The following is a 27,965-nucleotide window of genomic DNA, read 5'->3' on the forward strand; positions in this document are numbered from 1 at the left end:
CAGAGGCTGCTCCCGAAAAGGGGCTTTAAAGACAGAACTGATGCGACAGCGCCCGCCTGAAAGGAGTTTAAAGCACCTGACGGCAGAACCGGGATACGTTTCTTCCTAAAGCGTCTTTTCAGTGGGTGCTCAGTTGGTGGTTAACTTCCCTTAAAAGCCTCTGCAACCGCATATTCTGAGCCAGAAGTGCCCGTCGCAGTCTGGCCAGCGCAAGAAGTAGCTTTCAGCTCTATCGCTATGGACCTTAAAAGGGAAAAAAAAAAAAAAAAAAGCCCCGCAGTACTGGCAAGTTACATAGTACGCATAGCAAAGCTGGCTTCTTCATCATGTGCTCCAGTGATTTGTCAGATTGTTGTGTACTGCAAAGCTTAGACCTAACTGATAAATCTGAAATAACGAGTAACCCTAATGCCTGCTTGTGCAGAATCGTCATTTTTCATTTCTTCTGATATGCCATTAGGTCCTGCATTTTCTGTTTTATTTGACTTTATGTCCTCAACTTCTGAAACTGAATTGCGCTCCTCAGAGTAGTCTCCCTGGTCACTATTAAACAGCTGCTATATTTTAACTTACAGGGAACTACACTTTGCTTGCATCTGTATCACGTATGAATACATAAAGGCCTTCTGGTTAAAGCCACAAAACAGTTCTACTTATCAGCAGCCTGATATATATGTAAATCAGTCACCTTGATGAACGAGTATGTTTAATACCGGTATTGTTTCTTTACCAACACACCTAGCATTCACCTGAGCTTAAAAATAGAAAAATGTTCTGTATCCCAGGTTGTAAACATAAATGATTACTTTAGAGAGTTTGAGGGGGAGAATGTGCCTCGCATTAATAGAATATAAAATATGGTTTTGCTCTGCAATTATTTCAAGTCCTACCAAAAAAAAAAAAAATTAAATCCTTGTAGGGTTTAAGGTTTTCAGTTTTTAAACCAGTTGTTGAAAAATTGCTGAAGAGAGGACTTGTCTCAAGCCATGAGCGCAGTTAGAAACAGCTGTCGGTTTAGAAGGTACTGGTAATGGCCTAATCCCTTTTATCTGCAGAAGTGCTTTTCAGAGTGTGACATTGTCATGTTTGTTTCACAGAGGGCAAGACAGCAGCTAAGGAGTTAACACTGCCTCCTTCTCGCTTTACCTTCTAAACAGCCTTAAACTATTTCAGCAGCCAGGGGGAACTGTTTTGATACTGATGCTGAAGAGCATTTTCAACCTTTGCATACAGTAGCAGGATGTTTTGTTTAGCCTTCTGCATGTGTTTAAGCTGTAGCCAGTTTAAAAACAAACAAACAAAAAACCCCCACAGTTTACTCACAGTTGGTAGCTAGGCTTTACTGATACAGCTTGTGGCCAAGGGGAGGGAGGGGGAAACCCCAAACCTTCGTGTGGTTTTTGTGTTGCGACAGCAGGTTTGTTTCCCAAGCAAAAATCTCCAAAGAGACTGTTATTAGAGTTGTATATTACAGAATATGTCACAGAAAAAAAAAAGGCAAATTTTGTTCAGACAGTATGTCCCCCCCACTGTTGCCAGTGATATCTATGTGCAGCAGAAGATGCACTTCTGTCATGACCTGGATTACATCTAGCTACAGAGGTGGTGAAGGATTTATCAGCACAAGTCAAGTATTTTGGCCAAAGATCCGACTTCAAAAAGAGTAAAAAGAGGGACATCAAGGCACACTATTTTTTGTTTGTTTGTTCAGTAAGGCACTGCTTCAGTATCTTTGAAATTCAGAAAGCATTTTGCATTTCTATCTCTGTACAGTTTTATGCATAAAGAGCCATGGGAAAACCAGGGAGAAAGGAGAAATCAAGTCCAGTGAAGAAAATTCTTACAGTTTCTGCATCTACAGCCTTAGTGACATACTCTAAAAATGCATTTCAAACCCCAAAGCCAGCTTACAGATGTGTGACTGCTTGAGATTCAGAACTTAGTGCTAATGCCCAGGCTGCATTCAGTCAAATATGTAATTGTGTTTAATGTATGCCTCTATAAAACCCACACATAAGGCATCCTGAAAGAAAGCTTAACCCCATCTCTTTTTTTTTTCCCCCGCTTCGTTTCTGCAGGAAACTATGCCCCAGACGCCAATATTTTCCAGCATGCTTGGTTCCAGTTGTAGCGGACAAGTGCAGCCAGATATGGGAGAGAGGTGTGTGGACCCTGTTTATCAGGATGGGAACCTTGTTTCTGGATCACTGGAGGCCTTGATAGAGCGCCTGGTACCCACCATGGACTATTATCCAGATGTAAGTAAGCACTGAAGGGTTGTTTTTTTTTTTTTTCCCTACTCATGGTTTTCCTGTGTTAATAGCTGGATCAGTGCTTCCTCAAAAAATTCTACCTCCGTCCGATTCAAGATTAAGATATAGGCTAAGATGCATTTATTTTACTCGCAATATTCATTCAGTAAAGATGTTGCTAAATAGGGATACTCTCCTTTCTGTTTTTAAATGAGAACACTTGTTAGAAAGATAAAGCTGTGTTGAACCCAAATGGGTGCCTTAAGAACCAATTAAAAGCAGTATTAGTCACAGAATTTTCAATCTCTGTAAGCTGCTTTAGCTCTAATACAGCCAAGATTAACTACTAACCAGCTCCTACCTAGGGAAACAGACCTGAAATCAGCTCCAGGTTTTTTTTTTTTTTTTCCCCTTAGTTTTCTATGCATCTCCTAGTTAGGCCATTGAAAAAAAACAAAGATAGATTTTAATTAAAATGCTCTTTTTCTCAAGACATTTTAATGGGCCATCACTATAATAATGTATGTTCCTGAGGCTGAAAATGGTTTTGCAACTGATTAAACATCCTCAGTGCAGTCCCCTCAAGTAAATACTACTTATAACTCTAGGGCATGCAATAAGATTCTGAACCAAGGATATTATTAAGAGATCACTTTATCACTTAAAGCAACTCCTTATACCCATTAATGAAAGATATTATTTAAAGAAACGGCTGAAGATCAGAGAGGCTATATAGCATATATTCCATCTGAGCTCTGAAAAAGTAACAGAAGTATCCCAGCTCTTTGTGAAGACTAACAATAGTGATTGCAATTTCCTGCCCTCTTAACTTGTATGTTGAACTTAACGCCTGAGGTAGTGGGCCATGCTGTATTGTGTTGTATGTTTCTTAGTCTAATTCATGTAGAACTTCTTACCGTGGTTTCACATCTGTCACGATAAAGTCCCTCCAAGCTCCCACGTGTACGCCACCCATCTTCACAATTGCCACGCACAAAAAAGGGACTCCCCACGTGAGAGTTCAGTGGGTATAAGCAGCAGAATTGCCAGCAATCACTAGCAGATTAAAAAAAAAAATCAAAAGCCAGGATGTTTTAATATTCCAGTTCGAAAGTAATCCTAAAACTTGGATTTAAATACAGCTAACACACAATTGCACTACCTTTGACAGGTGCTGACTTAGTACCAAGTCCTTTATAAGACACAGAGGGACAACCATTGTTAGACATTACACTTCTGCTCCCCGCCCCCAAATACATATTGTTGAACCAATGCAGAAGAAAGCAGCAGGTAGAGCTGGCATGGTATACCAGTGAGATAGCTTTAGGCTGCTGTAGTTAAGCCTTCCAAGGGGTCAGTTCTTTGTCTTCTGTGTAATACTAGAATATAGTTACTTGCTGCTTCAGTTTCTGGAATATAGCTAAGATTTTTTAAGTAGCTGCTAATGCACATCCGTTACTGTAACTTGTAGCACAGGATCTATTTATAACGCAGCTACTCTGAAAATTGTTCCATCAAGTGAGCATTACTGAAGGGGTCTACAGCTTATTTTGGAATGCTGCTGGTTTCCATGGTGCTATCCCATACGCGGTGCAAGGGAGCATTGCAAACCAAGCAGTCACAGACCCCACCCTGGGAGGCTGCAGTTTAAATAGACAGCAAGCTGACAGCTGAGAGAGAGACAACAGAAGCAATCAAGGCAACTCCAGGGAGAGAGAGATGGAAAACAGCATTAAACCAAATTAATCTCCTCTACAGCAGGACACATTCTTTTAGTTAAATCAGATCACCCAATTTAGCTGAAAGGATTAATTATAAAATGAGTAGATAAATAAGCCTTGAACAACAGAAAGAAGGAGCTGTGTTTGAGTCATCTTCAAATCTAAGTTTTCTATTTCAGTTCAGTTGCATGTTTGTACTCAATTTCACGCTCATTTCTATTTTTAGGGAAGTTGCCACAGAAGGTTAGAGTGATAGCCATTTACACTGATACCCTGTCAGAAGAGTAGCCGATACTGTATGTTCAAGAGAAAGGTATAAACACCTCTCAGTCTTGCGTCTCTGGCTACACATGCTAAGGCAGGCAGCAAGGCATCATCACCAATTCATTTGCGCCAAGAAAAGCGATTGGTAATGCTAGCAGAGACTACCTTAGTTTCAGAGCGCCATATCTGTAAGTTGCAGTACTCATTCAAGATTTTTCTTAGTACATTTGAGCACAATGCATAGAAAGCATCCCTGCCTGTGTGGACATCAAGCTAAAGACCACAGCAACCTTCCAGACAGAAAAAAAAAAAGTGGGGGAGAAAGCAAACACAGGGTATCTTTTTGTGCTGGTTACAGCAGCAAAACAAAAGTGTATTTGCCATGTTGGCAGAGCATGAGACAGGCAAGGGAGGACGAGAAAGATAAGGGCCTACATTCGTGTACTGCTCTTCTGAGGCTTGTTTGTGTACAGAGACTTGTTCAGCACATAGAAAAAAACGTATGCTCATGAGACAGAGGAGTTCGGGAGGTTAGGAATGGAATGTACCAGTCTGTAACCCTTGTGCCCAAGCAAGAAAGCATTTCAAGAAAGTATTTCACAAATAAAAAGTTCCAGAATGAGCAGCGAGTGCACAAAGAAAATATTTTTTTTTTCCTCCTTGAGAAGACATCAGTGCGTTCATCAGTTAGAGAGTAACAATTCCTTCTTTAGTCTTGTGCGCTTGCGCTCTCTTTTTTTTTTTTTTTAATATAATTCAGCTCATCTCTTAGCAACAACTTTAGGCACTAAAGGAATCTGGCTTCTTATTCTCTTGTAAAGCACAAGCCCCTTTTGTGTCAGCTTACGTTGTTCCAAGCGCAGAAAGAATTTTTTTTTTTTGCCTCTCCTCCAAAATACCTGTCACTTTTGTAGGATAAATGGAACTTAACTTTCAGTCTCGTAGCTTATGGAAGCATTTTTTTTTTTTAAATCATTCTTTGTCAAACCTGCTAGCTTCATAGCTAAATTTCCTTCTCCAAACCATCATCATCATGATTAGGGGACAGCCTGTGAGAGAGTACAGGTTTTCACACTGTTACAACATTTAACCTATGCATGTATAGTAGTACAGGTGCAACAAATGACAAAAATCCTTGCTCTTGATAAGGCATATGACATCAGTATGAAATATTTCCTATCCAAAACAACTGTGCTCCTAACCCCTGAGACTTAACCACTAAGCTGAAACGTTTGGCTTAGTTCAGCCTGAATTTTCTTTATTGGATAGGGAGTGGCTATTAGCAGAGGGGCAAGGAGAGGGGGGGTCAATACTGCTGTCAGACCTATCACTTTTAATTTGGTTCTTCATTGCAGTTACTCCTTGCCTATGCCAGCATAAGCAATAGAAGTATCACATACACGCACAGTTAGATACCAATATATTTTAAACTAGCATATCTTGATTGACCATAATGGAACAATTTTCTTTTCCAAAGTACTGAACCTAGCTCTAGTTAAGTGACTGAAAAAATGGAATAAAAATACAGCAGATGGGTTCCAGAAGTAATACCCATTTGTTTTTAAAACCTAGTAGTCCGGTGTTGTGTGGAAAAGCATTGCATGGGTCCAGTACAGATACTGATGATTACAGGGAAGCCTAAAATGGAAAGTACACACTTTTATGGCCATGTATTTTCCTGCATCTTGCCAGTTCAGCACTTCTTTGAACGTCATATAAAACATTATCAAAAAGACCAAATAAAAGCACAAGTCATGTGGGTCACACTTTTCTTGCAGTGTAACGGTAGGGAAATGATACCCTGAGTGGGCCTTTCCCAGAGTCACTCTGGATAAACACTGGCCCACATCACACAAACTTCCACTAAGGAGACCAACACTAGAATTAGTACAAGAAGTAAAATTATATCTTTCCTTAAAAGAATGTGTTCCAGCTTATCAGACCGAAGGTCACTGGCAGGGCAGCGTGGCTTAAGTTGTGGTTCCCCACTACTTAAAAATAAAGGCATCTTTTCAGACAGGCTTCTAAACTCCCAAAACAAGAATGTGGGGAAGGGATGAAAGTATCAGAGTCCATAATTTTTTTTTTTATTCCCCATCTGTCTCAAATGCAAAATAGGGTAAAAGTGACGGCTGTTTCATGTTTCCAGAACAAAAATTTTCACACAACCCAGTGACAGCTGACACACCCAAAGCTAAATTCCTTTCCCAGATAGTCCAGACTCACAGTTTTATGTTCAGGGACAACACTGATAGATATGAACACAGAAGTCTGCTACAAAAACAACCAACAGAGGATAACCAGGCATAGTTTAAGTCACAAACAAAAAAACGCTTCAACTCCCAAAAATCTCACAAGCCAACACTATTCTTTCTCATGCTTTCGTTCTGAATGGGGAGTGTATCAGTTTAGGGATCTTTCTCACATACGTAATAATAAGGGTAATAACAACCTGTCCTGCACCAGGGCAGGTTTAGGTTGGACATTAGGAAAAATTTTTTCAGTGGAAGGGTTGTTAAGCATTGGAACAGGCTACCTGGGGAAGTGATCAAGTCACCATCCCTGGAGGTATTCAAAAGATGGGTAGACAAAGCACATGGTTTAGTGGTGGGATGGCAGTGTTAGGTTAATGGTTGGACCAACCTAAGCAATTCTACGATTCTATAAAGAGATCTGATAAGCTGTCCCACAACACAGCCAAGTCCCCTTCTGTGAATCAGGTTAGCTCTTCAGCCTAATTGTAGTGCCCATAACACACCACATACACTACTATAGATTTTTATAAAGCTTCTCCAAAGCTGACACAATGTCATCAACTGTTTCCAGATGCAGGCATAAGAGCTACATTGAATATCTTTTGCAAATTAATTAACTTCATTTTTTTGTTATTGTAAATGTAAAAACTAATTCTGAAATTCTAGAGAGAGACATAAACAAAAAATTTTTTCAGTGGAAGGGTTGTTAAGCATTGGAACAGGCTACCTGGGGAAGTGATCAAGTCACCATCCCTGGAGGTATTCAAAAGATGGGTAGACAAAGCACATGGTTTAGTGGTGGGATGGCAGTGTTAGGTTAATGGTTGGACCAACCTAAGCAATTCTACGATTCTATAAAGAGATCTGATAAGCTGTCCCACAACACAGCCAAGTCCCCTTCTGTGAATCAGGTTAGCTCTTCAGCCTAATTGTAGTGCCCATAACACACCACATACACTACTATAGATTTTTATAAAGCTTCTCCAAAGCTGACACAATGTCATCAACTGTTTCCAGATGCAGGCATAAGAGCTACATTGAATATCTTTTGCAAATTAATTAACTTCATGTTTTTGTTATTGTAAATGTAAAAACTAATTCTGAAATTCTAGAGAGAGACATAAACAAAATACCAAACAGAAGCCCAGTTTCTTAAATTTTCCCCGGTGTACGCTTGTGGGGGATGTTTGCAACCGTGCCATCAAGAAGGGAGGCCATCCTGTTAGTGTCCTGTCACTGCCCTGGCCACCTGCTCAAAGTCACAGAGACCCCAGTTGTTAGGTGGCCCCAGCTGTCCATCTTCTGTAGACATCAGTGGAAGCACTAATCAAGCACCTGACCCAAACTGTCCATCCTGTTAACCCTTTTCCTCCTCTCTTCCTCTATCCATAAACAATAGACAAGGCAAACACTATGGATTAACTCCATTTTTGATTGTACAGAATTAATGCTATTCCTAATTTAATACATGAACCACAATGCTAATAAGATCTTTAAATCAGAATGAGCATTTTAACTGGCTCTACTGTATCACACTCCACCATTCTTTCATTAGCTTCCTCCATAAGCTCAGGACGGAGTTGGATGTTTAATAGATATATGCTGCTTCTATTACACTGTTCACTCACCCCCAGAACACTGTGACTTTTAGTTAGTTTTATTTATTTTGTTAAAAAAAAAACCTTCCTTTTTCCCCTTCTGATATTTGGAGGTTCTTAGTGCTAAGTTTATATTACAGGGCACACTGAGTACTGAAGAAGTGGAAACATTTTTCATGAATAGCACATTTTATTGTGATTAGAGAGATAAACCCCATAACCTCTTTGGAGTCATAAAGATACCATTACTGTTTAACTACAAGTGTGTTTTAAAGACTGCAAGCAGCCGCATTCAGTAGCTAATAGTAGAGATGCCATATTTGGGACAACAGGTCTTAAATTTTTAGATGTCTCAATTTACTTGCCAAGGCAGTATATGCACACATTGACTATTTATATGCACATCTGCCTGTGGCCTGCCAAATCACATCTCTAAAAACACAGTACGAAGTAACAGTACACACTGCAAAGATAACAAAGGTTAATTGAAATCCATTGTCAAGGAGATCCCCTACAATTCCCTAAGTCCAAATTTTGCCAAAAAGCGTAAAGGAAAAACAGAAGTGCTTGTGAGATGCTGCTGTCATTACTGAGGCAATTACATTCAAATACTAGGGCATGAAGGCATTCTCACTTTAACTAAACTGTCCAGAATACGATTCTGAATACAATGCATTGCAGCTTTCAAAATGTAAGTGGAGAGGCTATTTCTAATGAGAATTAATAATTGTTGGCATTTGTTAGCAGTGCTCATACTTAAAACACTCCAAAACAGGCCCCAAATAAGTAAAGTCAAGCTTAAAACTAAATATTGTCATATGGCCACAATCTAAGCTAAACCTTGTGGCAGTGATTGTGGGAAAAAAGAATGAAAAAACCCCATACATGAAGAAATTACAGCTGTGGTTTGGAATACACATGAAGCAGTTTTCTGTAGCTCAGTGAAAAACAATCACTCTTAAAGAAACAGAGCGGCAGAAATAGTGGTGTTCAAAAGGCTCTAACACCCTCCATTGGACATACTTAGTTTGTCTTTTTGGTGAGCAATTACTAGTTAGGCATATTAAGTTTGGCATTTTAAAGGGAAATAATTTGGGAATCTGAAAACACCGTAGTTAACAGCCCTGAAGCCTACAGCATTTCCTTTTAACAGAGCTAGAAAAGACCACCGTGTCTCTTTAGAAGGAAGAGCTATAAAGTTTAAATGGAGGCAAGTTATATTTGTGGGTTATGGAATAGTTCTTCCAAGGAAGACAGATTCTTTTTGCTAAAGTTATTCAACTTCTTTTTTTCTCTCTCTGCTTCCACAGAGGACTTACATCTTCACTTTCCTGTTGAGCTCACGAGTCTTCATTCACCCACACGAGCTCCTGGCTAAAGTGGGGCAGATCTGCATTAAACAGAAGCAGCAGCTAGAAACGGGGACTGAGGCAGAAAAGGTAAATGAGCCATTATGTCCTTCAGTTAGCTGTGCTACTGTCATTTATTTCGCACTCTCTCCTTCTCATTGTAAAGCTAATTAGATTGATAGAGAATAAATTGAAATTGTAATTGCCATGTGTTACTGGATGCACTTTCATTTGGGTCTTTTTTCTTGAAGCGCTGTTGCTGCTTTGCTAGCCACAAACATGTACAAATCTGATACAGTGGCTGGAAATAAAACTTTGCTTATAAGCTACAGGTCAGTGCTGTGCACTGAAGCAGCATGTATCTGCCATGAAACCTGCCCAGCAAGTCGTTTTGCACTTTTGGGCTTTCACCAAGTTACACCTTTCTTGAATCCGATTCCCCTTTCTCCAGTCACCCTCACCATCCTATTAGAGTTAAATGCTCTGCTGTAGGTTATTGGTGGGGTCTTTTAAGTCAGTGTAACAGTAAATCAGAAAGTTACCTCTCACAAAAACTAAGGGATGCACTACTTAAAATGGTAGCCCGTACTGACACATGTGACTATGCAGTTTTACTATAACCAATTAAACCAAACCAGGTCAGTTTAGGATATGCACTTGAATCCAAGTCTCACCATTATGGAAAGCAGGTATTGAAGGGCTTTTGACTGAAATTGAAGTACTAGAACAGTCCAAGTTGGGATGCAAATAAGAGCTACAGAAACAAGGATGAAATCAGCAAGTATTTAGAGACCCAAATTGTTCAATTCCTGGGTATGTTTTGGATCTATTCTTCTATGGTGAGAAATTATGTGGTCACATTCTTAATCTTCAGCATGTTGATAGTCCCATTTTGTTTTCTTCTTGTTGTATCGGAACTCTGAGCGAGGAACACACAAGGCAACCCTGTGGTTTGGCAATACGGAGTTTCTGACAGCAATACTGACCTAAAGGCTTCTTTCTCCCTTACTGTTCCTTGGGTGCAGTCTCATATTATGTCACAAAATTACTCCACAGGAAAAACTAACCACTTGGTACAAAATGACATTCATCCAGGTCAGTCCCCTGATCTACTCACCAAATAGCAATGTAACTCGTCACGTAGGTGCTGGGGAATTTAAGGGGTTGTGGCAAAGAAGGTGCAGGAACCACTGCACCCACCTTTGTACACAGAGGTGATAACCATTCCCATTGCCGCTGCCAAACTAGTTCATGACTGAGCAACCTCAAACTGATGCTCTGTAAATTGTAGTGACTCCTCAGCAATATGTAACTAAACAACAGAGGTAGAAACTTGTAAGAGATGCTGTGACCATCTGAAACATGACATGAGTAGACCTAATCTGTAGACGTATGAAGACAACTACTGCTATCAGTAGCTAGTGTTGAAATACATATGTGAGATACTTGGATTTAAAAATAATAGGATACAAGATGAAACTTTTGTGAATAACAATACACTTCAGAGATTTTAAAATGAAAACAGTATCTGGGGACTAAATCACCTGGCTATTTAAAGGTACTAATTGTAAAGTAGTATTATTCTGGCTTTTCAGCAGATGTGTTAAAAAATCATGGCTTCCACATCGAAATGAAATAGCATTACATCCTAACAACAGGATGTAAAATAGAGCCACTCATATTCCAAACCACCCTTACTCTTACAGCTTCTGCTGACAATTTGGAAATGGGCCTACAGGAAAACCAACAAGCAGCAGGGTGACAATAAAACATGAGTGTTTGGGAGGCTGCTTTAATTTACATGCTTTGCTGGTTGCTTTTCCTACTATGCCCTTGATCCCTTCCTACTCCCTTAATATAAACTGTAACTTTTTCCTGCCCACAAAACACAAAATTCTTGGAAAACATTGCATAAACTTCAGATATTTCTCTCAAATGACTGCTTTACTGTCCTCTGCTGCAAGCACCTATGTGCGTTACAGAACGATTTGGTCACTAGCATTTGCAAACATTTTTCTATCTGGCAACAAATAAAAGCTCATTTCACATGCAGCATAGAAATTTCTCGACTCAAGGCACTCTACCTATTCACAGTCATAACCCATTAAGGTATCATCAGCTACCAGCACCTTCTAATTAAGTGGCTCTGTAGCAGGAAATAAGCTGGCAAAAGTAGTTAAAGCAGCTCTGATCATTTCTGGTAAGAGATTTGCATACGCAAAGCAGAAGCTGGCTGACTTGTTGCCTGGATAGCGCGTGAGCTGAAAAAGTGGCAAGGAGCCAGGTTTTGAGGTTACGCACCGCAATACTTATGATTCTTTTGTTTTTTGGCATTACTGGCTAGCCAGAGAGTTCTATAGAAAACAATCCAGAGGAAAGTGTATTAAAAACAAAAACACTCTGGGATGTCTTGGAGTGTGCTTAGAGTCCTTTTGACCACTCATAAAAAGGAAGGGTTTCACAGTTTAAGATGTCAATTATAATATACGAGTCTGTAGTTAAACTTGACAATAAAGGATAAAATTTAACTCTCCGTAAGCGCATTAAAGACTGGAAAGACCCAAACAAGACTCTCACAGATAAAAGCACTCATATAGTAGCATTCAGTGGAAAAACCTGTTGTTAAAACTGTGTTGTGTTATTTCTGCAGCTTGAGTATTTTTTAAATAAAAAGTTGGAGTAGTAAGAAATAAAAAGGGAAAGTAGAAGCTAATTTCCATTAAGCTTGTCTTGCCTGTCTTGGAGTACATATGTCCCTTCAAAAGTTATGATTTCCCTTGGGTTTTGTTGCAAGTTCTTTTTAAAACCTAAAATCAAACCGATACTCATAACCGGGTCATTGTCATTAAACCTCTTTTTCCTACAGGCACAGCACTGCTGTTGCCCTCCTTTCTAATTGGTAGCTGTTTCTCAGTACTGTCTGTCTTGTCTCATGCAGAACAGGGCTGATCCACAGTACTTAAAGTAATAGAAGTATTTTTCTTATCAAAAAAATATTTATGGGAGAAGTATTCCCATAGACTCCAGAGAACTCTTGTGTCAGGCCTCACAATGGGAGGCTCGCATCTGGAGTAGGACTGCAGAAAAAGTAGGTTGGTATGTTTATTGTAACCATGACAAAAAAAGAAAATGCATGTGCTACCCACATATCTGTGTGGTTTCTATCTAGGTTATCACAAATTATGTGCATCAAGCCTGTCACAATGCTTTGTGTTTCATGAGAGTGCTCATGAAACTAGAATCTCATTGTTTGCTATACTGATGTTTTTTAGTGTTGCTCTCAGAAAGCATACTGTATTTTCATGATCATTAAAAGCATCTGATAAAACATTAAGCTTTTTTACACCTGAAGACTAATTACATGAAGAGTAATATGGTTTGCTGTTTGTCTTAAAACAGATGCCTAGCTTTCCATCATGAAGAAAGCAAACTCATGAGTAGATGCATGAGACGGGAAGTCAATGCTCATATGGAGATGCTTGCCATGGCCTAAGGAAGGCTTCTGGAACATTCCTGCCCCCATCCCTCCCTTTTTAGTTTCAAAAGTTAAAAAGAAAGGATCGTCAGGATGATTAATACCAAAAAACAGTTCTGTAGCAGGTTTTGGTAAACAAGAATGGAGTAGGCACGTACCTGTTAAGTTTAATTGAATGGAAGCACAGTGGCTGGTTAATTAATTCTCTATCACCACCTACAGATTATTGTTTTAATAGTGTCAGGCTCCATGCATTTCCTAGTGAAGAAGTATAAATCGTCTTTTCCCCAAGGCAGACGACACAGTGGGTTTGGAGGACAGACAACTATAATCTGGAACTCTGTCCCACACTGTTTAGAAATACCTTGGAGCTGGGCTGCACAGGAGTGCCCTCATTATCCAACTATTCTGTGCTTCTCTTACTGGCAGGATCAATTAAATGCTATCAGTAAAACACAGCTAGGAAAAGCATGCTAGCAGAGAGCAATTTGTAGCTCTGGAAAAAAAAAAGCAAGAAAATTCCCTTCAGACTTACAAAGAACACTGGCTCATTTTCAGATTGAAGATTCAAAGGTGCATGGTTTAACGTCAAAGTTATTATTAATGATTATTAATATTCCCACTGACTGTATACCAGTGAGGTGTAAAAAAAAAAAAAAAGAGAAAAAAATAGCTTAGTTTGGTTGACTTTTGGTTTTGATTAAATAAACTGGGTCATGCTATGATCAGATGATCTTTTAGCAGGAGTTCCTACCAATTCTTGGAACACATTCTCTATTTGTCTTAAAAGAAAATAGACTGATTTCCTGTAGCAACACTCACATGATAAGTCACCTTCTGTAACCCGTAAGAGGCTGATGGAGAATGCAATGAGGAAGGCACACGGTACGTGGGGAGAAGGAACTGCTGTGTAGTGGGACTTCTGTAGCTTACACAAGTGGGGAGGTAAACACAAATGAAAACTTCCTCTTTTTCCTCAGTGCATCACAAGTTGGGTGGGAGGATAAATATAACCTGAATTAAGTTTTGATTCTTCCTGTTCGTTAAAAGTGTTCTTAGCACTCACACTCTAAATTTTACAAGAGTGCTCCCTTGCATTTACTGATGCTGCTCTCTATTGCTATGATAGTGGAGTAATTGGTATCCAATTCAGGTCTAACTAATGAAAAGCCTGAGAAGATTCACGGGTAACAGAGTAACTTAGAAAATGGTTCTCCCTCCCCTTTCTGTAGTTGACAGCTTTTTGAGTAAGAGCCAATACTTTTTATTTTCAAAGTCCATTTTGATTTAGATGTCATGGAGAGAACACACATATCTTTCCTGTCATTCATTTATTTTAATATACAGCTCAATCTGGAGGGTCTGATAAATTCTATAGAACAAAAATGTCTTTGTGAACGTTTCTCATGAAAGATGCTTGGTAGAGTGCTGCAGTTTGTATGCATTTGAACGCTAAGGTACTGCTGCCTCAGATGGCATAAATCAGCTGAAGTCCCATTAACTTCAATCAAGTAAGTCAGTTAAACTATTCTGTCATCTTCCTGCCTTTATACAACTAACCTTGAAAACATCTTCAAAGTGTTTAGTAAGAGACATTACCGAGCTATCGTGAAAGGAGACTAAAATCATACTATTTAGGAATCTGGCTCACCATTAAATATGTTCTTTTGTATCCCCTTCACCTACTACTAATGCAAAGTATTCTCAAGGGTGCCTCTAGTTTTATGTGAACAACCTTCATCAGCTAATTTACTCTGCAGTCAGAAAGATCTACGGTCAGTAATCAACTCAATTGTTTCTTTCTAGGCAAAGCTGAAATCCTTTGCTGCCAAAATCATTCAGCTCCTGAAGGAATGGACTGAAACTTTCCCCTATGATTTCCAAGATGAAAAATCCATGAAAGAATTGAAGGAAATTGCTCACAGGATCACACAATGTGATGAGGTACGGGTCAGGGGGGTGGGAGGGTGGGTCAGGGGGGTGGGGGGGTGGGGAAACGTTGAGTGGGAAAGCAGTATTTATCAACCTTTATATATAGTTTATAATATATACACAAAGCCTTGCTTTTGTGTGCTGTATTTTCTAAATGGACCACAGCAGCAGTTGCTAAGCTGTCAGTGTAACTGCAGGACATGGGTTGAATGATGAACTTAATGGCCCATTAGTAGAAACTGTCTATGTATAATCACCAACTGTAAGAGGAAGAGACAAAATAGTCATGACTATGTGAAAAATGGACGTGGTGCAGAAGGATAAAGGAAAGAACAGTGACTATAATGGCACAATATAGTTAAGTTTCATAATGAATTATGTACCATCCTTTGTACTTTTTTACTACTCTATACGTCCAAGGTCTGCAAGACATATCAACTAGCTGTATCAAACGTACTCTTGCTCAAGGTGAAGATACTCATTATTGAACAGTTCATTCCTGGCAGTAATCAGCAACTGTTTTGTTCCTATGTTTCAAGTGACATGCACAATATTTCTACTAAGGAAGTTCGATTTGAGCTCTGCTAGCTTATCAATCACCAGTCATAACTGCTCTGAGTTTCTAGCCTATGAAGAAAACTAGACCACACAGAAGGCTTTACTAAAGCAAACAGATAAAGCAAATTCAAATAAGACAAGGGCTGTTAGTTTTCTGTGTGTTTTTTTGTTTTGTTGTGGGTTTTTTTCGCAATACTCAAAGCCTACGCTTTTTTCTCATTGAGAAAGTCACTGTAACCACCAGTAGGCAGAGGGAAAGATATAATTGAGAACTGCAAGGGACTAATTGTAAAGTGCTTGTATGAATGTGAAGGCTTACTTATATAGATGTAGAAGCTTCTTGTTTTTAAAGCCACAACTTCAAGATATTGTCGAGAACAATTAGCAGGAAATGGGGAGACATTTCTATTACGTGTTTTTGTTGATTCAAGTAGAGGGATAATGAAGAACAACAGGTTTGACAGCACTGCGTGAATCAGTGATAGGACGCAGAACAATTAGGTGTTACCAAGTTGTCAAAAGGAAGTGTGTCAGTTTTGTTGCATCAGCAAAGCTGTTTACCTGGATGCTACTATGAAAATGTCAGTGCCTTAGGAGGAGGGGAAAAGGAAGTAGGTTTATAATATACCTTCTATTCCCTTTGTAGACAAGGGCAAAGAAGCATACGTTGGCAGAGATACTACTGTGAAAAGGGACTTGGCAGAGGTTTTATTTAGCATCTGTATCTTAGTATTTAATTTGTCTACTTGAACTAGAAAGAAGTTACGGCCTTTCTTTCTCTTTCCTTTCCCTCCCACTCTTATGTATGAATAAATTGTCATTTGAGAAAAACAAGTCTCTGTGGAGTGGCTCAGTGCTCTGGTGACCGAGGCGTCTGATGACATCCATTAATTACAGCATCACTGCATTTATCCCCTTAACAAGGCTACAAGACAAGTTTGATCAGTGAAGAGCTACGCCACATCTGACCCCTAGGAAACCATAATCTGACGCTAACAAAAAGCAACTCTTGCTCTCAGTATTTGTTACCACAAGAAATTACACATACTGTACTTCAGCAAGGGATTGTGGTAATGGTTTGGGGGGTTATTTTGTATTTTAAAGCTTTTCCAAATTCTCATAGGACCCTATTCTCCACACATAGGATAGAAAGTAAACTGAAAACTCTCAACAAAGCTGTCAGGTGCTTGCCTAGTGATATCACAGCATACCAAATAGCTATAGCTACAGCCAAGGTTGTGCCCCAAATGAAGTACACATGTCTTGTTTGAACTCAGCCAAGGACAAATTATTGTACAGTCATTGACTTATTTTCCAAAGTTGTAAGAAAATTTAGGGCAAGACTAGTAATGAAAGGAAACTGCTAAAACTCTTAAGGGCATTTGTCTAAGTATTAAGACACGAATAAATTCACAATAGCTTCAGTAAGCCACAGTTTTTCACTTGACTGCAGTTTCTTAATTTATTTTCACATAGTATCTGCAATACTCTTACCTGCCTTCAAGTTTGATTTTCTATGATCCATATCTGGAAAGTCTACCTCCTCCCAGACACATGGGTAAATCAGGCATACTGGCTGAAGTCAAATGATTTACAGTAGAAAGCTCAGCATACCAGAGAGCAGAATTAGCGCTTTATTTTAGGTCCCCCCCATGCTCCCTTGGCGTTTCTGAACACTTGTAGCATATCTGAAATGGCTCTAGCCAGCTGCTGTTCAGTGGTAATCCAGTTGCCTCATCAAGATGAGCTACGCTGCCTTCAGCTTTTCATTTGATTTCACTTGGGAGTCAGATTATTGCCTTGTAAAGCATCATTCTGACACTATTATTGCTTAATTATAGCATGCAATATACAAGTATTTGGTAGTCATCATCTCTCACATCTGCTACATAATTTCAGTCATCACTGCACATTAGTGGCTGCTTTGAATGATCACAGACCCATTGCAGTTCCTTCTAGTGCATCCAGTTGACTGGCAGAAACCAACACGGCAGGTTGTAAACTAACAGTTAACCTTGTGGCTCACTTCAAGAGAAATCATTTGCATGAAAGCAAGAGAACAATTGTAGAGGAAAGAGGAGCAGGACTGTCTTTGGTAGAACTAGGTTTTCCAGCAAGAGGAAGAACAGGGTCAGAGAACCTGGGTCATTTAAAGCAGTAACAGCAGAGATGGAGGAGTTGGAAAGTGATGAAGTAAGCTCTTCATCACTGTTGCCCTCATAGAGAAATTTCTATAGGACACAACCAATCAATGGCAGAAAGAATTCAGCTTGCCTTAGTTGTCAAAACACCGAGTAGTTAGGATCTATAAGGATACATACTGGTAAAGCCACAGGAATATAATCTATGTTTAAAATTTGCACCTGATGAACAGAGAGGCATTTTAGTTGTCCAAGAACATGATGTGTATTGTGCTTTTACCTAAATCTTTGGATGCTATAGTAGTTCAAAATCAAGCCAGAGTATTTTAGGGGTATATTCCTGTACATAATGTGAATTCCCTAGATTCTACGTGGGCTAGATAGACTTGATCATCAGTGGGTCTGATCAGAATGAGAAAGAGCTTTTTGGCACTTGGTACACAGAAGACCCAAGAAGCCTTGTGCAAGCAGCTCAGCCACCTTTTACTGTACCCGCTTTTAAGATGTTTACCCTGATGCTTTTGAAATGGAGTGCTAGCCAAAAACTGCCACAAGGAACAGACCAGCCAAGCGAACAAAGTAAGAGTTGGGAAGGCAGGCAGGCATAGCAATGTCATTATGAAGTTGTGCGGGCAGTTAGAAGTTCATTTGTCATAGGACGATCAGCTTAGATAAGAAGAAAGAAAAATGGAAATAAGCATTTATTTTTCCCAGTCAGAAATTCTTTGGCAATCCGTGTCTGTAAGAGCTAAAGGTTTTTAGCAGTCATTGTTTCTGCCTTTGCTTAGGAGAATGGAACAGTGAAAAAGATCATTAGCCAGATGACACAGAATCTCCTGATGGCCCTCTCCGCACGGAGCCAGTACCAGGAAATCAGAGAGAAATTCCGGCAACCTGTTACCGACAAAGGCACCATCCTCAAAACCAAGCCACAGTCAACTCAAAAAGACATCCTGAGTGTATGCTGTGACCCTCTGATCTTGGCACAGCAGCTGACCTATATCGAACTGGTGAGGCATTAATTTTTGTAAATTCCTTCATTTTCCATTTGCCAAATACTAATATACTCATCAATATGAACTTTGCTATGGCTTCACTGAAAGCCTCCAATGTTTCAGTCAAAAAATACAAAGTAATGAACCAGTCCAATTAGGTACACTGATAAAAACACCTCACACATCTACGCTGCAGGAAGGTGAAGGTTACAAAAATATTCCCCTAAATTTGGCTTTCTTGATACCTTTTTTTACTGAACTCCCTTGTCTGCACAGTAACAATCTCTCATCTCTCCAAACACAGGAAAGGGTGAGTAACATTTACCCGGAGGATCTGATGCAGATTGTCAGCCACATGGACTCACTGGATAATCACAAGGTACAAGAAGGGGTGCAGAGGGAAAAAGAAATAGAGAATAACCAGGGTAAAGAACCTCCATGATTTGAGTATACCCTGTGCAAGGAAGGCTGACATTTTCTAACCTTCTTAAAGCTCATGCCTTAAAAGATATTCAAGATTTTGTCAAGACACGAAAGGAAGTTTATCCTTTGGTATGTTGACTTTGCCATGATACAGGATAGGATTAACATGTGGCCTGTTCTATTACAGTGCCGAGGTGATGTGACCAAAACCTATAATTTGGAGGCCTATGACAATTGGTTCAATTGTCTCAGCATGCTGGTGGCTACAGAGATTTGTCGGGTAGGTATTCATAGAAAACAATATAGCAAAGTGATCCTGACCTTAAGGACAAAAGGCAGGCAGTCTAATAGAGGTTTAAAACATTAGCAGTGCAATTAAAGATGATGGCATTATTCAAGCATTAAATTATTTGCATGCTTATACGATTAAGAGCTCATGGCTCTGTTAGGCTTTGCATATATTCTCTAGTTTTGTGTAGCTTCCATAGTAGCATTAGTAATGCAGTGAAATTAAACTTGCATGGAGTTTGAGTTAGGGGCTCTTTTGGATTTATTTTTTTTTTAATACATCCATAAATTCTCAACGATACTAACATTTAAACACAGATTTACCAATAACAGCTGTCCTTGCACTACATTTAGATATCATTAGCGCTATCATATATTCATTTTTTATTTGATTTGTAGAAAAATCAGGAACAAACTTTCTTCAGAAGTCTGGAAAGAAAGTGGACTACTGGAGACAATAAAAAAAAAAAAAAAAAAGAGAGGGAAAACAGCCTTAGAGGTTAAAGTAACTTCTATCATATAATAAGCAAAGAAATAGAAAGTATACTGCCCCAGAAACTTTTTTTTTTTTTCTTCCTCATGTGTATTCTCTGCCTTTTTAGATTCCTATTAGTATGCACCAGTTCTAGCAAATGGGAAATTTTCTCTCTATTCCTGCTTGGTCAGTAGCCCTTCTGTGGAAATCCAGATGCCTACTGCAGTTTCACTGATCCTAGTATCTCAAGATTTCCTGCTCTCACAGTAACTTACTACAAAAACACACCAAGACATCTTCCAGAGGTGGCTGATATAGCTAATACATTTAATAAACCAGTCAAACAAAAGGTTTTAGCATACCAAGGGCTAAGCCAAGCCATTGACTACCAAACCATTTGATATGACACAGAAACTGAAGTATTTAGGCAAGAGGTTTTGTTTGGTTTTTTTTTTTTAAAAAAAGAAAAAGGGAATTCCCTGGTGAAGTAGTCTGCAGCCACCACTCAGGAGCCATTCTTGTATAAGGCAGACCAAACTTCTAGATCTAAATATGGGAAATATTTCGATGAATGAATGTGATCTAGGCAATAATACTAGTGTGTTTTTTTTTAAAAAAAGAAAAAGATAGATGGCTTTTGGAAACAAAGTTTGGAGACAGTGTTATGTATTAGTTTTGCTTTGCCATTTATAAGAATCCACAAAGCAGATGTTCAGCATCACTTGCATGTTTGCATGGGTAGGAATTTATGTATTTGATCATCACCACCACTACCTGCTCTCAAGAGGTCATTTAAGGGTATACACAGTAAAATGAGAAAATCAGGACATGGCAATTGTTCTCTCTCACATTCAGGTTACATGCCCCTGGTCTTAAGTCTGTTCACTGCTTTCCCCCCTTCTTCAGAGGTTTAAATTTTTTGCATAGATTTTTTTCTGGTAGCAGCTTCATGTTATCTCCCTTTTCCAGTAACAGGAAATTGCTGAAAGTGTCCAACTTGTTTATACAAGATTCCCTAAAACATTGAACTTTATACATAAACAAAAATTTACATTCCCCCACAACTAGACAAATAATTGACAGGAGCCCCAAAAACTTCTGCTATTTTATTAAAAATTAATCTTAACAAAATACCCTCAGGCCTATGTCATCATAAGATTTAGTAGGATAAAGTATTGAAATGTCTGTTCAATCAACCTGTTACGATGCCTTTGACCGAACATCCCATCCAAAACTCAGGTCATCCCTTTCCTCTTAACAGATCTCAGTTTGTTTTTTTTTTTTCCAGGTTGTAAAGAAAAAGCAGCGTACAAGAATGGTGGAATTTTTCATTGATGTGGCAAGAGAATGCTTCAATATTGGAAACTTCAACTCAATGATGGCTATTATTTGTGAGTATCCTTAACACAGATGACAGAAGGCAATCTTACAGCCTGACTGATAAGACTGTGCCCATGCTTGCCCTAAATTGGCTGGCCATGTCAGCATGCACGCTTCTACACCAGCAGTATGTACCAGTGACAGATTAACATGTGGGTGGGTGAGCATCAGCTACAACTTTTGTCAAGCTGAAGTGCCTTCCAAAACACGTGGTGCTGACACATAAACACAGAGTTATGTTAGTCCTATATTTTTCAATTCAGTTGTTTCTTTCTTTGTCTCTTCTCTCTCCATTCAGCTGGCATGAACTTGAGTCCTGTGGCACGGCTAAAGAAAACTTGGTCCAAGGTCAAAACGGCCAAATTTGATGTTTTAGAGGTATGTATAAAGTTTAGACTTTATCTAGAAATCCACCAAATAGTTTCATCCAAACCTCTGCTGTGGAATTACTAAGTAAGAGATCACAGAGGCACATGTCAGTGGTCACCAGCATATAAATATTAGGGAGAGCATTTCCTGAATTTCAAACTCCCTACTTGCCTGCAAAGAGAATTGGATGCAAGTTTTCTTCAGGTTATTTCTTCCTAGCATATTTTTTTCCAATGTAACATCAAGGTAGTTTTCACTCAAATTAATGCCATTTTGCTACCCTTAAAACTAATTAGAGTACTCCATCTAGCGGAGATCTGAGTGAAAACAAAACTTAAAACATCAACTGGTGACAGCAAGTTAGAATTTTGGGGTTTTTTCCAATAGTCATTTATTATTTCCTTTCAGTCTTCCATTAACTGTTGAAGCAAAGCATAGATGTAAAGCCAGTACAGAACCCTCCTTTCAAACAAGACAGAAATTAGAAAAACCTGAATCCAGACCTGATACGTATAAGCTACTCTATCTTAAGACTTTAAAAAGGGGCCCAACGAATTCAGAAAGAATGAACTCTCTGATGGTTAGATCAAAGCTTGTTATATTTAGGAAACATGTATTACTTGACTGCCTTTCCCCCCCATAAAAACAGCATCACATGGATCCATCCAGCAACTTTTGTAATTACCGCACAGCCCTGCAAGGAGCAGCACAGCGATCTCAGACTGCCAACAGCAATCGAGAGAAAATAGTCATCCCAGTTTTCAACCTGTTTATTAAAGATATCTACTTTCTGCACAAAATACATACGAACCGCTTGCCCAATGGGCAGATAAACTTCAAGGTAGGACCTTGCTATTATAGAAACTGCAATGCTAGTTAAACATCGTACGTTACAAACATTTGCTAGTCTTGATCTTCTAGCTCATTATATTTCCAATTCCTGCAGCATTGCTGTGATCTAGATGTAAAGCAGTATCTTTATCTAGGGGGAATGATTTCACCAAGCTTCTGTGAAAGCTAGCGCTTGCAGTTGCCATGTTTACATTATGTATCCAGCAGATCCACAACTACATAGGCAGAAGAGAATCCATGAAATGCTGCAGTGTAATTGCCTTCAGTACATTTTAAAACTAATCTTTTAACTGAAATAGAGATTGTTTCTATTAGTTTTACATGAAGTAGGACAGATGCACTACAAAACATAAAATTCACAGAAGCAGAACTGATTGGAATAACATTAATTTATTACCAAAACTGATGCATGAAAAGATTGAGAAGAAAATAAAAATTTCAGAAGCCAAATCCCTGCCATGAAAAATTACTTAAGTAATACAGAAGTAGTCTACTGTTAGCTAATTGGAAAGGGAAATCTCTTCAAGGAACATTATAGTCATGCAACATTTAAAATAAAGGAAAAAACTTGAAATCAAGAAGTGCAAGAATTGTAAGTGTAAGAATCGTAACACTTATGATGGCAGACAAAAAATTTGCCACTCCTCAGCCCTACACCTGCGTGAAGTTCAAAAGGGATTGGGGGAACTGGAAGACAGTAATGAACGGAAAGTAAGCTTTTCTGTGGCACCAAGCCATCCTATCTGGTCAAATTGTAATGGGTAACTTCACCCTAAATCGTCAGCATTAGCTGAGATAACCTCATCAGGTTAGTAGCTATAAATGCTACACACAACCAGCAAATGGTATTTAGCAGGTCTTCAAGAGAGTTTCTACAGGTTCTGCATTCTCTCTCCCTGATGAATAAACATACATGTCCAAAGAACCACAGCCTCTCAGAAGTACTTTTGAAGTTTTTTTGCCATTATTAAGGCTGGGTAGCAGGAGGGGGGCACACAGAATATACAAGACAAACCCAAAGTAATTATGCATTTCCTAAAATCCTAGGAAGGAAAGGAGTTCTATAGTTTCTGTATGTTAATTATTTCTTAAATTTAAAAAGTACTTTATGGAAAAATAACAGATATGGCACATTTCATTTAAATTGAAGGTTGGCAATGTAAAAGTAAAGTAAGTAAAAAAACATTTACCAACCAGTTCCACTTGCAGGCTAATTTGGAGGTAAGACACAGGAGACAGGCCAATAGCACTTTATTATATATGAAGAAAAGGCTGATTATGAAGAGAATTGAGTGCAAAAGACCAGGTGGTTAGCAGGGATACACTATTCTAAACTTCAGAAGCTGACAACAGATGAGGAACTAGGAGCAAGAGGGGGAGATGAAGGGAGCAGTAAGAAGAAAGGATAACAGGGAAGTAGACTGAGTAAGGGATAATAAGAGGAAGATGAATAAGAACAAGACTGAGAGGCTCTGAAATTGACACAAAAGAACTAATATTTGAGAGAAAACAAACACGATTTTAACAATATTCTTTTAATTACCTCATGCAGAAATTCTGGGAAATTTCAAGACAGATTCATGATTTCCTGACATGGAAGCAGGTTGAATGCCCTTTTGAAAAAGACAAGAAGATCCAGAGCTATCTACTCACCGCACCCATTTATAGTGAAGAAGGTAAAATCCTATACTGAACATTATAGCAAGTCCTCCTACTTGTTGAAATGCAGACAGAATATGCAGATGAAAAAAAAAGAACATGCAAAAACATACAAGTATATACTACCAGTTCCATGTCGGCTTCTGATGAGAATAAACTTCATTATGAAGTGTGCTAAATTAAACCTGCTATAATGTAACTTTTTTTTTTCCCAGTTAAAGAACTCATGTATCTGTATGTTCTTATTTTATTTACTAGCTCTGTTCATTGCATCCTTTGAAAGTGAAGGTCCAGAAAACCACATGGAAAAAGACAGCTGGAAAACACTCAGGTATGAAGCATCTGCAGAACATGAGTCTTTTTGCAGACATACACAGGCATGTGATCATCAGCTTCCTCCCTCCTATTTGCATACACAGCTTAAGACCATTTTGGCCCAAATGTTATTATTTGTTTCTTCAAAATTAAAATCTAAAAAATTCGATAGGGCTTGGATTTTGATGGAGCTTTTCCAGCCAGATCAGTTCAGGCTGCAAGATCACTGCTGGGACTATGAAAGAGAATATGCTTTATTTAGGCTATCAAATTCAGACATGCTTTTCTCAGGGGAACAAATAAAGAAAGATACTAAGAAGGTGCTATCATTTATCATACCTATGCACTTACAAATCTTATAGAGAGATGACATTTTCTATGAATACTCTAATTTTCAGCCTACTCTAAAGGGAGAAAGGCTCAATGACAACTCCTTGCTCTGAGAGGGGGAAGCACCTCTTCCATGTACGTAATGAGATCAATTAATTTAGATGAGATTTCTTCTAATACTGAGGCCGAAGCAGAGAGAGATTTAAACCTTTGTAAATCATGTTAAACATTTAGATTTGACATACCTGTACCAGATAAAGAATGAAGAAGCCTGTATGTCCTGAGCTGCAGTTCAGCTAAATTATATGTGTTGTTCTAGACAAGACACTATTTCCCAGCGTTCCCAGTGTTTCTTAGGAAGTTCACATAAGCTTTTCACTTGCTTTAAATCTGATGCTGTTCAGCAAACAATAGTTTAAGATGACAGAGGAACATGTGTTATTTACCTGAGCCTGAAGTAATGTTACAAAGGCTAAATTTTCATTTAATTTTAAGTTAGTATCTTTATTGGAATTCATAAATATATTCCAGTTTATACTAGTTGAAAAGCTATCCCTTGAAGAAAGCCTTCCAGCTAATGAGGCAGGATAGATCTATTGCCAACCTTTACCAAAACTGTAAAACTTTTTGTCGTGATAAAAAAATCATCTATTCTATTACTGCTTCTTCTAGGACAACTCTGCTTAATAGAGCCTGAGATTTTTGGGTCTGATCTGCAGACTTTGAAGCACATCGAATGAACGTGTTTTTACAACATGAAAGACTTGGACTGAGCTAAGACAGACCTCACTGGCTGAGGTCTCTTTTGTATATACAGTAACTTTTATGAAACAAAATGTGGTAAATATTTCACATGTCAACCTTAAGGCACTTAAGTGAAGGGTTTTGGTTTTTTATTTTAAATATAAGGGCAGGGCCCTGTTCTCAGAGATGAAATGTATCATGGGAGATGGTATCCCTGGGGAGATCTTATTCTATCAGCATCCAAATTTTTATTTTTTGTTACTTCCACCAAAAGAAATAAAAATTAACACACACATCCCAACTAAAGCCAGTGTTCAGGTTAAATACTCCATTGGACCAGTATCCTACAGAACACTCAACATGTCTCCCTAGCTTTGAAGTGAAGGGTCTCCTTCAAACCAGTGATACCGTTCACATGTGTCAGTACGTGTTTGTAGAGTCAAGGCCTTAGACATCTGCAGTAAACGTGTTCCTCTCCTACATCAGAAAATAGTGCCTTACAAGGTACTGATATCGTTTAGTGTACCTTCTATTACGCTGCACTGGAAGTAAAGAAAATAAAAATATGGATGTCTCGAAACCAGCTACAATGTACTTTTTAAATAAAATGGAGAATATGGCACATGAAGTAGAGTATACCTGCCTGTAACATTGATGGTGCAGCAAACATATTTTTGTTACATGATTTAAAGAGATGAGATGGGGTAACTGCTGGGGGATGTGCGTTTGTGTGTGAGTATGTGTGCGTGCATGTGTGAAGATGCACACATGTCTATGTTTTAATACTTCTGGGAACTATCCTTTAAATTCTGGCTGTCAGAATAGTTTATGTTTTCCTTTTTAAGAATCGGGGGGGAGGGTGTTTTGTTTTGTTTAAGAGAATGATGTCTAACCTAGATTATCTCTGCAAAACAGGCTCAATATGTTTTTCTGAAAGCAGTTTTTAGAAAATAAAAGTCATACATCAGCTAGGGAGAGGGAGGTAAACTCAGATGTCCAATTTGAAGTTAAGGCTAAAATTTCCAAAGGAGCTTAAGAAGAGTTCATCACCACTGAACTGAGCATTTAATTCCCTTGTTTCCTTCAGAAATGCCAGTCTGCGCTTGTAGACAATTAAAGGAAAGACCAACTTATGATACAAGCTTTTTCTAGTATTTTGCAAGCCATGATTAACTGTCCAGGCCAGAACCCATTAAAATCTAACTGAAAACATCAGAAAAAAAATTGGTCAAACCTTTGAACCCAGTCAGTACCAAAACTAGAGATGATCTGTAAACCCACTGATGCTTATCATTCCTAATTTCTCCTTTTAGCCTTGAGTTTACGCCTAATTTGGCTATCCAAATGAGCACCTGAGCAGCTTACGTTAAGATTCAAGGTATTCATTTCCAGGAAAAAAATGTACAGTTCAGGACTTACATTCTCACCTTATCTCTGAATTAAGAAAAAAAGTAGGCTCAGATTAAAAACTATTTTGTTTAACGAACAAATTATTACCCATGTCATATCTACTGTCCTTTCCAACAGTTGTTCTCTTAAGGCTCGAGGGCTGGATATTTTTAAAGATAATGACTTGAGCCAGACAACTAGATTTTTTTTTTTTTTTTTTTAAAAACCAAGGCCCTTGAGTTCACCGTCGTTGCAGCCTCCCTCAGAGGGCCTTGCAGAGGACCTCTGCACAAGTGTCTTTAAAAATTATCAACTCTAAGTAGATGGGTTTTATCTTATTCTGCCTTCTGTTGAAGAAGGGGCAAGACTTGCTGGACTGAGGGTCTGGTTTATTCCAGCCCAGTAGACTCTTCTTGCCGAGTGCCTACAACCGAGAGCAGTGCCACTGTTTCATATAGCATCTGCAATCACTTAGTAGAAGTTATTTGCTGTATTGGCCCTGTAGTATAGTGAAAAATTAAAGAGCCTTCCCTCTCTCCCTGTTCCACTCTCCCCTTGGCAAATACTTAAGATCAGAAGAGTAAGTTGGGGTAAAGAAGGGAGATAAATCAACATTTTGCTATTCCCATAGCACTGACATCAAAGAGAAACAAAAGCAAGTTATGCCATGAAGAAGGAAGTAGAATACTAACTGTTAACAAGAACAGCCCAGAAAAGGGAAAGGGATAATTCTTATGATCTGCTGCTATTTTTCCTGTGCTGAAGTACTGACCTTCAGCCCTGGATTAGAGTAAGAATATTTATACTGTATTATTACAGTGTTTTGCACTTTCAGAGATGTTCTAGCTAGTAACATTGTCAGACACTATAAGAGGGATTGTATATCAGCTTTGTTTATGTAACTGAAATTTAAAAGGGATGCTTAAAATTTAAGAAAAAAATATATATTTGAAATGCAATTTTAGAACACTTTCTGTAAATGTACAAAAAAGCTTTCACATGAGTGTGCACTTCACTGGTCAATCAGCCCTAGTATATACTTGAAATCAATGCAGTATCCACATTGGTTCCTTTTTATTTTTCCTCCCTCAGTTTGATACATTCCTTAAATACCATGTTCCGCTACTCTGAGCTGAAATGCTAAATATAAAGCTGTACCATAAAGCAGGATATTCTGTGTTTGACTGGATGTGCTTGCATT

General features: G+C 38.7%; 1 protein-coding gene across 2 annotated transcripts; it reads left to right on the top strand.

Annotated features, from left to right (window-relative positions):
* Positions 1–2,078: 2,078 nt before the first annotated feature.
* On the top strand, positions 2,079–27,676 carry RASGEF1A (RasGEF domain family member 1A). 2 transcript variants are annotated; one of them, XM_009641951.2, is made up of 12 exons: positions 2,079–2,258; positions 9,401–9,529; positions 14,721–14,858; positions 18,334–18,555; positions 18,845–18,919; positions 19,151–19,243; positions 21,015–21,117; positions 21,405–21,484; positions 22,125–22,316; positions 23,880–24,003; positions 24,245–24,317; positions 25,304–27,676. In XM_009641951.2, exons 1-12 carry the CDS (start codon positions 2,085–2,087, stop codon positions 25,326–25,328), a joined length of 1,428 nt encoding a protein of 475 aa, XP_009640246.1. In that variant the 5' UTR covers positions 2,079–2,084; the 3' UTR covers positions 25,329–27,676. The 2 variants fall into 2 exon arrangements, with proteins under 2 accessions (XP_009640246.1, XP_035753268.1); XM_035897375.1 differs by lacking the exon at positions 9,401–9,529 and having other exon boundaries at positions 2,084–2,258.
* The last annotated feature ends 289 nt before the right edge of the window (positions 27,677–27,965 follow it).

The sequence above is a fragment of the Egretta garzetta genome, unplaced genomic scaffold (genome assembly GCF_000687185.1).
Source record: "Egretta garzetta isolate BGI_Z169 unplaced genomic scaffold, ASM68718v1 scaffold56, whole genome shotgun sequence".
NCBI classification, from domain to species: Eukaryota; Metazoa; Chordata; class Aves; order Pelecaniformes; family Ardeidae; genus Egretta; species Egretta garzetta.